At 39.6% G+C, this 13,852-nt stretch overlaps 1 protein-coding gene across 5 annotated transcripts in view; it reads right to left on the reverse strand.

Moving 5' to 3' along the window:
• CDK14 (cyclin dependent kinase 14) overlaps positions 1–13,852 on the reverse strand; it is a 503,511-nt gene that overhangs the window by 271,305 nt on the left and 218,354 nt on the right. For all 5 annotated transcript variants that reach the window (XM_048838104.2, XM_048838107.2, XM_048838105.2 and 2 more), the window contains one exon: positions 1,034–1,128. In XM_048838104.2, the coding sequence (XP_048694061.1) occupies positions 1,034–1,128 (95 nt within the window). The remainder of the gene's footprint in view (positions 1–1,033; positions 1,129–13,852) is intronic.

The following is a 13,852-nucleotide window of genomic DNA, read 5'->3' on the forward strand; positions in this document are numbered from 1 at the left end:
GATTAATTAGGAGTTCAAGCCCAAGATTTGGGAAAGTAATACTCTGAACACAATTAGATCGTTACACTGTGTACTATGCAAATGAAGTTTTAATTAATAGCTGAAACATCAGTCGGGGGAAAAATAAATCTATGAAGCCTAAATTGTATGCATCAGAGTTTCCTTACTGACATTGCTTACTAAAGAAGGTCCTTTCAGAAACCATGCACAACAAAAGTCATTTTCAGTTGTCACACTCATTTGATGTAGATATTACCTGTACAGCATTTTAATCCTATTTGCTCTCCTTACCTATTTTTTAATTACCATCTATCCTGACACTAAAGAAAATGTTCTCACAAATAGGCCAGGCCCAGGACACATGTTAAATAAACCAGCTGAAAAGTCATTTTAACATTACAGTGATGGGAAGTGTTCTTACAGCCACTTAACCGCCTCAGAGACAGGGCTACTGTAGCAAGCTTTCCAGTTTCAAGATATTCCATTACAAAACAGCTCCTTTTATAATATTCACTCTTACAGAGAGAGCAATGGGTTATCATGTGCCTGTTCCAAATCCCACTGAAGTTAATGAGAGTTTTTCCATTTACTTCAATGGGCTTTGGATCATTCCCTAAAACTAGGCTTGGCAGAATTCCATTTTTATTTTTTCGTAATTTCAATGGACAACAACATTTCTTTTAAAGTACTTTTTTTTATTTTGATCAATTTAAATTTTCACAGTTGCTGGCTGTAAGAGGGAGGTCAGACAATTATTTCTCGACAGTACATACTGAGATTCAAAATATTATAACTTATAATCATTAAAACAAATTTTCAAAATCCCATATCAAAATATACAAACTAAATATCCTTAAATCAAACTCTGAAGTTCTCAAGCAGCATTTTTCTTATGTTGCCTATCTGTAAACATTTCAATAATCATAGATGGAATCATTTTTGTCACTTTGTGTATGTATGGTAAAATCAACATTTACCAACAAAAATTAAACTCTCCCAAGCTTACCTGTCACGTTAAATTAATTTTACTTACCACATATTCAAACACAAGTGTCAATGTCTCCTTGGTGTGAATGATGTCATGAAGTAGCACAATGTTAGCATGTTTCAGTCCTTTCAAAAGAGAAGCTGCAAAGGAAAACATACACATTATAAAGAACATGTTACTTCCATCAGAAATAAATATTTTCTAGTGAAGGATTAGCCCGTTTGTTTTTAAAATAATTAGAATGGTAATCAGTCACTCTACAGATTTCATTCGCTGGCTGGCCATCAATGGCTTGGTCCTGAGAGGTGCTAAAATGCCCTCAGTTATATCCTTCCACATGTCTCAAGATTAGGGTTAGGCAAAATTTTTGGCCAAAACTTTTCACGCAAAAACAACAGATTTGAATCAACCAAAATATTTCACAAATTTATGTCAAATTCACTGAATTGTTTTGGTAATTAAAACAAAAAAAAACCTAAAAATAAATCCGGACAAAAACAAAACAGTTCAATTTGAAAATGTTTAAGTGAAATGTTCCAGTTTTTATCTAGATTTTTTAAGGGTTTTTTTTTTATTAAATGAAAACAATTCAGTATATTTGACACAAATTTGTGAAATGTCTTCTTTGACCCAAACCTGCATTTTTAGGGGGGTTAAATTTTTCAATTTGAATGACTTTGTTTTGAAATATACTTCAATTTTATTTATAAAAAAGTGTTCATAAGTAAAGCAAAATGTTTTGTTCAGCTCAAAGTGGTTTTTTTTTTACTTTTTGGTTTGCTGAAAAATATGATTTTTTTTCGTCTCAGGTGTATCCAAAATGACACCCCCCGCTCAGTTTTACAGTACAGCCAGTGAACTGAAAAATCATTTGTTCTCACAGCTCTAATGAGGATAAAGCTGTCCTCCTCTCAATGTTGTCTTCTCCATTTTGCCAGTCAAACTGAACCCTGCTCTGAGGCAGAAATAGCAGGGGTTTCACTTGAGTGGTCTCTACTGAGTGAATCAAACCATTACCTTCTGGCCTATCAAATGTGTATGTTGATTTTATAATCTAAAATCATAATATCTATCTCGGATAAGATCTGAACATTTTTCAAAATGACATTTCCCTTTCATAGGCAAAACACAAAAGGAGCTTTCTAATTAAAGGCAATCACATATTCTGTACATAGCACTTTGATAACTTCCCCCCATTCACGTTCAGATTTGAGGGAATTAACTATTTGTATTAGTCAGTGATAATAGAAAAATAAGTTAAGCAGTGTTTTCATATTTTTTTATAAATGTTATCAACTCATATTTCTTATTAACATCAGCGTTTTAGAATAGTGACAGAAATCTTTATCTACTGAATCTGCAGAAGATTCTGCCTTCCCCCAAAAAATTTTCTTTTGCACTGCAATGCATATTTAATGCTTGCTTCGCAATGCATAAATTTACATGTATATTTAATGTTCCACAAGATATGCCATAGTTAAGGAATATGATATGACAAGCCATGTGTTGTTACCAATATCAACATGCCATTGGTGACTTGTCATGCATACATCTGAGAAGGATTCATTCCAGACATCATCATGGAGTGTATTATACACATAACTACACAGAAATATATAGTATGTCTCGGTAGTCATTTACCGTGACTTTAATTTTTCCTCTTTCCTGTTGTTTTGGAAAATAATGAAGCACCAGATTGTACCAACATTATCTGCATGTGGGTATCCCTCCTTCCCATGCACAGAAGAGGCTCAGACACTTCCATGGCACAGAGTAGAGTGTACTCTGATGGGTTGGGACTCACCAAGGAGATCAGAAATGGACAGCCCTGCTTTGGGTGGAAGCAGGCACACATTGTCTCCCAAACTGGTCCTCTAGGGATTATCCTGAAAATGTAATACAGCTCTGGGCAACAACTCCATTGCAATGTGCAACTCGCCCCCACTCCATTTAAGGATTCTTGTTTGGCAGTCCCTGCTAGCACCCCCCTACTGGAGCTATGCTGTGAGGAGGTGGAGGATGATGGAACAGGGACACACCAGGGATCCATAGCCAGTGTTCCACATAGATGACTTTGGCCTCAAGTGACTCCTACAGGAACTTGAAGGCTGGATCCCAGGCTCATTGGCCAAAGGTAAGGCAAACCCCTTCTCTTGATAGAACAGTTGGGAGAATGCCACAAAGGATCCTGGCTGAGATTTCCTCTTCTTTAGTCCCCCCAGTTCCTGTAGCTTTTACTACTGCTTGATATCAGGAATGTTCAATCTCACAATTTCAGTATCAAAGGCCAAATTAAAGCTGTTATTGGTGCGTGTCACAGAGTGGCTGGTCCCAATAAATTAAGTAGGTCCAGCACCCCTGTACCACAACAGGTACTCCCACTTTGGCCAATTACAAGGGCAGGGGCAGCAACTGGGACTATAAAAGATCAGGGACAATCCGAGGGAAGGGGAGACCCAGTGCGAGAAGAAGGCTGGTGAGTTAAGACTGCCAGAGTCAAAAGACTGAAGGAGCTCTCCAAGAAAACCTGCAGAAAGCTATCTGCAGACCATCCCTGGAAAGAGGATGGAATTATCAGGAAGCCAGTGGATGGGCTGGCCTGCTATCCTTCCTGTGCCACAGAACCATGGCCAGAGAAGGCTGGTGAGGACTTGAAGGTTGAGAGAGCAGCGGGAGATACCTGCTGGCTCTCAGAGCCAGGGCATGGTGAGGGGCACAGAGGCTGCACTGGAGACCCAGAATGTGGTGCGGAGCACAGGAACTCTACTAGATGCAGGGTCTGGATTATGGTTATGGGACTTGTTTGTGGGACTTTATAATAAATTAACCCCTCAAGGGATATATATATTCAGAAAAACTATTTCAACAATTTCTGGAGACTCAAAGGGAAACTGAGGTAGGCACACCTCTCATGCCATCGCCTGTCACAGGAGGGTGCTCTAGGCAGGGCCACCTTATGACAGTAAGCGAACAAAAGCCTAAAAGAGATAAACACCTCAGGCAGTCAGCTGATCAGTGAAGAGCTGATCATTAACACTAATATAGGATTATTATTTTAAAAACCCTAGCATTTCTTTATCCCTCAGGACATTAGCTAATTCTTAAACGTTCATTATGCTTTTACTGGGGTATCACTAGATGATCTATAGTGCCTGGAGGGAGAAATTTTTGGCCATTGGGAGCCAAAACCAAATTGGAATTTTTCTCGGAGAGGAGTCCTGAATGACCCTGCTAACAAGGAACGAACACAGAGGTGGAACGTATCACAGAGAGAGGAGCTGACATGGAGCTCAGAGGAGGTAAACAGATAGTAAGAAACTCCATTGACCAGTTTATCTCTAGTAACAGCTATCATTCAACAAGGAACCAGGTAAGTGGAATGGGCTGTTTTGGAAAGAGAAGAGGAAGCAAGGAAGATCATAACACAATTTTAATAGTTCTCTCAGTTTATAACCTTAAGGAGGACTATAATTGTGTTCAAGTTGTAATGTAAAAGCCCACTACATACACACACATTTTTTTAAAATGGAAAGAAGTGAACAGCAGATAGAACATGTTACTACATAATGCCCTCACCCCTTTTCAACTCACCACTCCACACTCTCCCATTGAGAGGGAAGCATTAAAAATATCCTGACACAAGCTTAGTAGAGCTACATCCTGAAATAGTATTTATGACCTCTTTCAGTCTTCACTGTTCAGGCTACCTCCTCTAGATGGCTATTACTTCATTGTTAAAAACTGTAAATGGGTCATTAAAGCTTAAACAGTACATTGCAAGCAACACACCCTCAGGTTTTTGTACAGTCACTCCTCCTACACATTCCCCCTTACTCCTACCTCTCATTTATCATCTGTAATAGCTAATTCTCTCATAGACTCAGACTTTAAGGTCAGAAGGGACCATTATGATCGTCTAGTCTGACCTCCTGCACAACGCAGGCCACAGAATCTCACCCACCCACTCCTGTAACAAACCCCTGACCTATGTCTGAGCTACTGATTTCCTCAACTCGTGGTTTAAAGACTTCAAGGTGCAGAGAATCCTCCAGCAAGTGACCAGTGCCCCACGCTGCAGAGGAAGGCAAAAAAAACCCAGGACTTCTGCCAATCTGCCCTGGAGGAAAATTCTTTCCCGACCCCAAATATGGAGATCAGCTAAACCCTGAGCATGTGGGCAAGACTCACCAGCCAGACACTCAGGAAAGAATTCTCTGTAGTAACTCAGATCCCACCCTATCTAGTGTCCCATCCCAGGCCATTGGGCATATTTACTGCTAAGAGTCAAAGATCAATTAATTGCCAAAATTAGGCTATCCCATCATACCATCCCCTCCATAAACTTACCAAACAGTCTTGAAGCCAGATGTGTCTTTTGCCTCCACTGCTCCACCTGGAAGGCTATTCCAGAACTTCACGCCTCTGATGGTTAGAAACCTTCGTCTAATTTCAAGTCTAAACTTCCTGATGGCCAGTTTATATCCATTTGTTCTTGTGTCCACATTGGTACAGAGCTTAAATAGTTCCTCTCCCTCCCTGGCAATTATCCCTCTGATATGTTTATAGAGAGCAATCATACCTCCCCTCAGCCTTCTTTTGGTCAGGCTAAACAAGCTAAGCTTTTTGAGTCTCCTTTCATAAGACAGGTTTTCCATTCCTCGGATCATCCTAGTAGCCCTTCTCTGTACCTGTTCCAGTTTGAATTCATCTTTCTTAAACATGGGAGACACATTATGGGGGAGACAATATTCCAGATGAAGTCTCAACAGTGCCTTGTATAATGGTACTAACACCTCATTATCTCTACTGGAAATACCTCACCTGATGCATCCCAAGACCGCATTAGCTTTTTTCATGGCCATATCACATTGGCTGCTCATAGTCATCCTGTGATCAACCAATACTCCGAGGTCCTTCTCCTCCTCTTCTGTTACTTCTAATTGATGTATCCCCAGTTTAGAATAAAAATTCTTTTTATTAATCCCTAAATGCATGACCTCGAACTTTTCACTATTAAATTTCATCCTATTACTATTACTCCAGTTTACAAGGTCATCCAGATCTTCCTGTATGATAACCCGGTCCCTCTCTGTATTGGCAATACATCCCAGCTTTGTGTCATCCACAAACTTTATTAGCACATTCTCACTTTTTTTTGTCAAGGTCAGTATTAAAAAGATTGGTCCCAAAACCGATCCCTGAGGAACTCCACTAATAACCTCCTTCCAGCCTGACAGTTCACCTTTCAGTATGATCCGTTGTAATCTCCCCTTTAACCAGTTCCTTATCCACCTTTCAGTTTTCATATTGATCACCATCTTTTCCAATTTAGCTAATAATTCCCCATGTGGAACCGTATCAAATACCTTACTGAAATCTAGGTAAATTAGATCCACTGCATTTACTTTGTCTAAAAATAATCGATTACTTTCTCAAAGAAGGAGATCAGGTTGGTTTGGCACAAGCTACCTTTTGTAAAACCATGTTGTATTTTGTCCCATTTATCATTGACCTCAATGTCCTTAACTACTTTCTCTTTCAAAAATTTTTCCAAGATCTTGCATACTACCAATGTCAAACTAACAGGCCTGTAGTTACCCGGATCGCTTTTTTTTCCTTTCTTACAAATAGGAACTATGTTAGCAATTCTCCAGTCATAGGGTACAACCCCTGAGTTTACAGATTCATTAAAAATTCTTGCTAATGGGCTTGCCATTTCATGTGCCAGTTCCTTTAATATTTTTGGATGAAGATTATCTGGGCACCCCGATTTAGTCCCATTAAGCTGTTCAAGTTTGGCTTCTACCTTGGATGTGGTAATATCTACCTCCATATCCTCATTCACATTTGTTATCCTACCATTATCCCTAAGCTCCTCATTAAAGACTGAGGCAAAGTATTTGTTTCGATATTCGGCCATGCCTAAATTATCCTTGACCTCCACTCCATCCTCAGTGTTTAGCGGTCCCACTTCCTCTTTCTTTGTTTTCTTCTTATTTATCTGGCTACAGAACCTTTTACTATTGGTTTTAATTCCCTTTGCAAGGTCCAACTCTACATGGCTTTTAGCCTCTCACTTTATCCCTGCATGTTTTGACCTCAATAAGGTAGCTTTCCTTGCTGATCCCTCCCATCTTCCACTCCTTGTAGGCTTTCTGCTTTTTCTTAATCACCTCTCTGAGATGCTTGCTCATCCAGCTTGGTCTACAACTCCTGCCTATGATTTTTTTTTCCCCTTTCTTGGGATGCAGGCTTCTGACAGTTTCTGCAACCTTGACTTGAAGTAATTTCAGGCCTCCTCCGCCTTTAGATCCACAAGTTCTTCAGTCCAATCCACTTCCCTAACTAATTTCTTAATTTTTTTCAGTTAGCCCTTTTGAAACCAAAAACCCTAGTCACAGATCTATTTTTGTTTATCCTTCCATTTAGTTTGAACTGAATTAGCTCATGATCACTCCAACCAAGGTTGTCCCCTACAACCATTTCTTCTATGAGGTCCCCACTACTCACCAAAACCGAATCTAAAATGGCTTCCCCTCTCATTGGTTCAGCAACTACTTGGTGAAGGAATTCATCAGCTATTGCATGCAGGAAAATCTGAGCCCTATTATTACTAGCACTTGTCCTCCAGTCTATATCTGGGAAGTTAAAGTCTTCCATGATCACACAATTCCCATTAGTATTTACTTCATTGAAACCATTAAAGAGGTCTCTATCCTTATCCAAATCGGATCCCGGCAGTCTATAGCACACCCCAAGCGCTATCCCAGGGGATAGTAACTGATGGAAGCAATCCTGGAGCCAAATTCTGCCTATTGTTTTTGAAAACTATACCAAAAGAAAACAACATTTTTTGACCCATAGGCTAAACATGTATGATTTAATAAGTGGACTGCATTTCCCCCTTCTTCTGCTGCTCTCCAAAAAAATCCTTATTTTTTTAAGTGGCATGCACAATCTAGAGTATGAAGACATTTAGAAACATCTCCTTTCAAAACAAATGGTCACAAATAACTGTTGTTGAAATCTCACAAGGCATTTTGTGTAAGTTCTTGTTCAGAAGAGGACAGAACTGCAAAAATTCCACTAAATTCAAAGATGGAACCAAACAAGTAGCATCTAAAAGGCAGGAAGACTAGAGGATCCAGCAGCATAGGTCTCTGTGACAGACCTGAATTCAATTTTGAAGCTGCCAATATAGTTGCTGTTGGAGCTCAACAAGGAATTAGGTGCCGCTGCTCCTGCTGTTACAGCTAGAACAAAATATTCTTCTACAGATTGTCAACCAAATCCAGTCATCATCACCTACCAATTTCACACTAAATATGTTTGGGGGACGGGGGGGGGGGGGTGGGAGCACAGGACTAAAATATTGTTGAAACAGCACTTCAAGAAACCACAACAGCAGCAGAGAATATACCAATATGTACAGTATACTTCGCATTTATTCTGAAAAACTAATGATGTAATATTACTTTGATACTAAGATTTTTATCCTCACATCAAATGTAAGGTAAACAGATGGCAGCATTTTTAATTCATTTCCCCAATGAGTCTTCAGCAGGCATAGTAGCACATGAGTCTTTAAAAAAAAATCAGTATTTGGACTAAAATATTACTACATTTGTTTGAATGCATTGCTTGTTCTCTAATAAATGTTTATATTAATTCTAATACAGGATAAATTCCTGAAATTAAAAGACTCACTTGGGAGTCAGGCAGTGAGATAAAGCAGTTGTTAAAATGATTACAAACCACTACTTTCTGTAATCTACAATGCGTTCAATAATGCTCATGCCTGAGCCACTGTTACTAAGCACCTCTCAGAAAAAGGGCTAAAGTTTCTCCATTTGCATACTTACAGTACACAAACTAGAAATCTCTATGTTGGATTAGGGTTCCTTGTACATTTTATGCCTTTAATGCAAAATGGGTAATGGAGATCATGGGCAATAGTGTTTTGAGAGCTTTGACAAACAATTGTGTGTGTGTGTTACTTTGTGTATATATCTTACCACCTTAACTAAGATGGAAAGACATGTAAGCATTTAATGAATGAAGCCTTAAGACAAGGTAGCTGCATCCGAACTTCAAACTGTGTTTTTACCAGTGATGGGCCAAAACCAAAAACTTTGCTCTGAAACTCCACCCCCACATAAAACTCAGGTGGACTGAGTAGACTGGAACCCACAAGGGGTTTGGTCTGGAAAACAAAAAACCCAAATAACAAGGTTCTTCAAAACCAACACACAACTTTGTTGACCCATAGTTAACTACTACTCCTTGAAATTAAAATTGTGAGGAAACTTCCTGCTGGGAAATGTTAGGGTTGCTCTGTGCAGAGACAATTCATCCTAGTGACTCCCTCTTCCAAGTATAAAGTGGCCCTCATCTTAAATCTTCCTGTAAAGAGTCAGAGAGGAGTAACAAGACAGTAGAAGGCCAGAATTGCCTTTGAATAAAGTATTTGCTGGTGCTTCATTGGTGGGTACAAGAAATTATTTTGCTGAAGGAAAACAGAATCACATTAGATGTGATTAACTGCATGGTAATGTTTAGACTCAATCTCCTTAATGAAGATGTGGTTTAATAATTTTACCAAGCACATCTGTGTGAAGTCCCTCTGTGCTGAGTCCACTTGGTAATGCAGTGTATTCTTAAAACAGGCACCATGTATAATAGGAAAGAAAGAGTATATCTAATGATTAAAGCATTGGAATAGGAGTCAGGGAATCTTGGGTTTTACTCTTGGCTTTACCATTGTTGTGCTATGATCTTGGGCATGTCATAACCTATCTGTGCCTCAGTTTATCCATCTGTAACACTGGGATAATGTGTTGACAGCACTACTCAGTTAATGTGTATAAAGCAGTAAAATACAACTTCATTACAAGGAAAATGGAAAATAGTTGATATTTTAATTGGAATGAGTTAAGTTCAGCCATTAGCTGGATTTTTATATAGCTGTATTCATTATGTATGGTAATTGCTGTCCTTTCAGATTGTCTACAGGTACAGACTGAAGGTTAAAAAAAGAATGAAGTGTCATTCACATATTAAAGAGTAAAAATGAAACAGAAAGATCTTATGTGCCAGCTCTATCTAGTCGTAACCAGTAATAGCTTGTCTCCATATTCTATTTCAGCATTTAAGAAGAGGTCAGTGATGTAAAGTAAAAATATTCCACTGCGGACAATAAACAATTATGTCATTTCTTGTCGTACTTTGACACATCAGGTGTTTAGCACCTTTAGTACTTTTCAGTGCTCTCTGTGTGTGTGTGTGTTTATTTTATAGGTGGGGCTGATAGCACCATTTAAGATATTTCAAGCCTTACCATTATAAAACCCTGTTTTCAGTTGTTTAATAAATTTGTCAAACTAACTGTTTTGGCTGAAGTTTTCCATGCTGGGTGTCTGCCTCCTAGTGGAATTTTTTTGGAGAAATTTCAGCCAAAACAGTTCAGCCATTTCCAAGAATGATGTTAGGGAAAAATACATTGTTTTGCCCATGTTACAAAATGCTGGTGACTTTTCCTTTGAATGCCATTAGGACCACCATGATTTGGAGTGGAAAGTCAAAATTTGGTCTATGTGTCATGGTCGTACCTTTTGCTACCACATGAAAATCTGCCCAAAGTTGGCCAAGTTGAAAGCCTTTGATAAATTGCAGTTTGTACCTGTTCAGTAAAGAGTGCTTAGATTTTAGCAGCTAAATTCCCCCAAAGATTCCGTCTGCAATGGACATGTTCCAGCACAGGGCTGAGCAGGGCTTTCCCCTGCAATTGCAGCTCTGAGCTGCTGCCTACTCTGCCTCATCCAGACACCTGTCCTTCCTGTAAGGTCAGCGATCTACCTCCTGTGCCCAGGCCTCACTGAGGAGGAAGCTGCCTGATTCAAATGCAGAAGAGACAAGAGCCAGATGTCGGGAGAGTGGGGCAACATATGGAGGAGTTGCACAGATCAACTTAATTCTGTCATATTTAAACTTTTGAGTCCTTAACTTTAAAAACATTAGTAAGGTTGCAATGTAGTTTTTGTGTAAGATATCTATACGTGTGTATACATAAGTGGGTAGTGTATGTATACACACACACAAACAGAATAAAGTAAAGTAGTAATGGGGTTAAAAACTTGTAGAAAAAGCTGGCTCCACTGATGTCAAAGGGAATTTTGTTATCAAATTCAATGGGGTCAGGATTTTGCCCCTGGTGTGTCAAACTGTGACAAGAGATCACTTAGCTACTCTCTCTCTCTCTCTCTCTCTAATGGATTTCTTTTTGTAGATAAGTACATTTTTGTATTTGCTGTAGGTATCCAGGGAGGTCTTGGCAGGAAAGGAATGGGCATAACTGAGATTCGCAAAAACCCAGTTAACTACAAGCATATTTCACTGTCCTATTTACACATTAAGAATTATATATAAAGATACATTTTCCTAAAAAAATTACTTTGTTATATTTCTTACTGAGGCATCTCCTCAAGCAAAAGTACTGTATGAAAGGCACTGTGATATTATTTGTGTCAGCATGTAATCAGGCTGCAGGAAAAAAGGCTTGTGGCATATGTTTTGCTATTTTTTAAGAAGGGAGAGAAACAGAAACCTTTCAAGGATCATGTCAATTTCATTTTTATGGGTGGGTGAGGTCCAATATGCCTTTTTGCTAACAGCTGGAAAATAATGCTGCAACTAACATGACATCATTTTGTCTCCTGTGGAATGATTTAGAGATCAGAGAAAGGTAGTGGTGATAAAAAACAAACCAGAAAATAAATCCATCAATAATATTTACTACAATTAAAAATTTTTAAAGTTACGTAGTGAAAATTAGACAAACTATGTTTTAGTTTGCTATTGAAAGAAGTATAATATGAACTAGGAATACAAAAAGATCAGGATTTGTTAGTGTTTTAAATGAAATATAGTTACAGCATTAGTAATACATTTACTAACAAATATCTTTACGACAGGTGGAGTTTTAAATAATTAGCAATTAACTTTCAAAGCACTAGAACCTTGATGTAGAACACTTGCTACTATAGCGGGGGGAGGGGGGGGGGGAGAAGAGAAGGAAAGCCAGGAAATCTCAGGCTCCACAAACAACTTCTGTCCAGCTAACGAGGAGACATGCATTATATTTTTTTCCATCATCCAACTGCGCTAGGTGCTTCAAAATCAAAACAAAATGGCAAGATCCCTTTCTCAAGGAACTTACGAACTAATTTCAGCTATGACATAATGAGGCAAATAAGAAAGTAGGGAAGAGTTGGGGGAAGTCTACCAGGGACATCAACAAGATTAAAAAGTTACTCAGTGAAGGCTAGTGCCCTTAGCATGAAAGCATGTGGGAGTAAAATTTTCCTTTTCTAGATTAGTTCAGTAAATAGAAAATGTAGTTCGCTATTGCTTGTGCCCTACAAAATTCAGGGCCATGAAAAATGCATCACGAACCGTGAAATCCGGTCACCCCCCCGGGTGAAATCTGGTCTTTTGTGCGCTTTTAACCTATACTATACAGAATTCAGGGGGGCGTGGGGAGGAGAGACCAGCATTTCTCAAACTGGAGATCCTGACCTAAAAGGGAATTGCAGGAGGATCGCAAGGTTAGTTTAGGGAAGTTGCAGTATTGCCACCTTTACTTCTACGCTGCCTTCAGAGCTGGGTGGCCGGAGAGTGGCAGCTGCTGACTGAGGGCCCAGCTCTGCAGGCAGCAGCGCAGACGTAAGGGTGGCCATACCATACCCTGCCACTCTTACTTCTGCGCTGCTGCTGGCGGCGGCTCTGCCTTCAGAACTGGGATGCCAGCTAGCAACTGCCACTCTCCAGCTGCCCAGCTCTGAAGGCAGCGCCGCCTCCAATAAGAGTGCAGAAGTAAGGGTAGCAATACCACAACCACCCCTGCAGTAACCGTGCGACCCCCCCGCCCCACAACTGCTTTTGGGGCCAGGACCCCTACAGTTACAACGCTGTGAAATTTCAGATTTTAATAGCTGGAATAATGAAATTTATGATTTTTAAAATCCTATGACCATAAAATTGACCAAAATAGACAGTGAATTTGGTAGGGTCCTAGCTATTGTCTTGTACCTGTCACTGTATTCTGGGAGCATTTGGCTGAAGAGAAAGAAATGGCCTCGTAGACCAGCTGGGTAAGCATGTTCCAGGCGCAGGAAATGGCATGGAAGAAAGCATGGAAATGGCAGTGATACAAGCACAAAATTGGGCCCTCTGACCATGCAATAAGAGAGAAGGTGACGTAAGTAGGCAGCATCAGAGTCAGGCAGGGTGACAAATTTGCAGCTGATACAAAATTATTTAAATTAGCCAACATTACAGAGGAGCATAAGGAACTCCAATGGGACCTAGCCATGATGAATGGGCAGCATCGCTGCAGGTGAAATGCAATGTTGCAGATACAAGGTAATGCAACTGGAAGTGATCATTTCAGCTACTCATACAGAGTTCAAAATTAACTGTATCCACTGCAGAAAGCTCCACTGATCATCATAGACAGCCTGATGTAAATATCTGCTCTATGTGCAACAACAATAAAAAAGCAAACAAAACATTATGCTATATAAGGAATGGGATAGGAAACAATATTGAAAATGCCATTATAAAACTGATCTAAAATTGTACTGAGTTCTGTTCTAATCCCCGCCCCCATGAAAGAAGAGGTTATAGCAGAAATAGGACGGGTTGGCTGAAGAGCAGAGGGGTGGCAGCACAAAGCTAGCGGCCAGTGACAGGGCAGAGAAGAAGTGACTCACAGAAGCAGGAACTGCATCACCAGCCAAGGAGAAGGCTCTGAGGTCTCTCTCCCGCAATTCTTGATATGTTTTATCAAGCTATGTTTTAACTATG

This window comes from Caretta caretta, chromosome 2 (assembly GCF_965140235.1).
Source record: "Caretta caretta isolate rCarCar2 chromosome 2, rCarCar1.hap1, whole genome shotgun sequence".
NCBI lineage: Eukaryota > Metazoa > Chordata > Testudines > Cheloniidae > Caretta > Caretta caretta.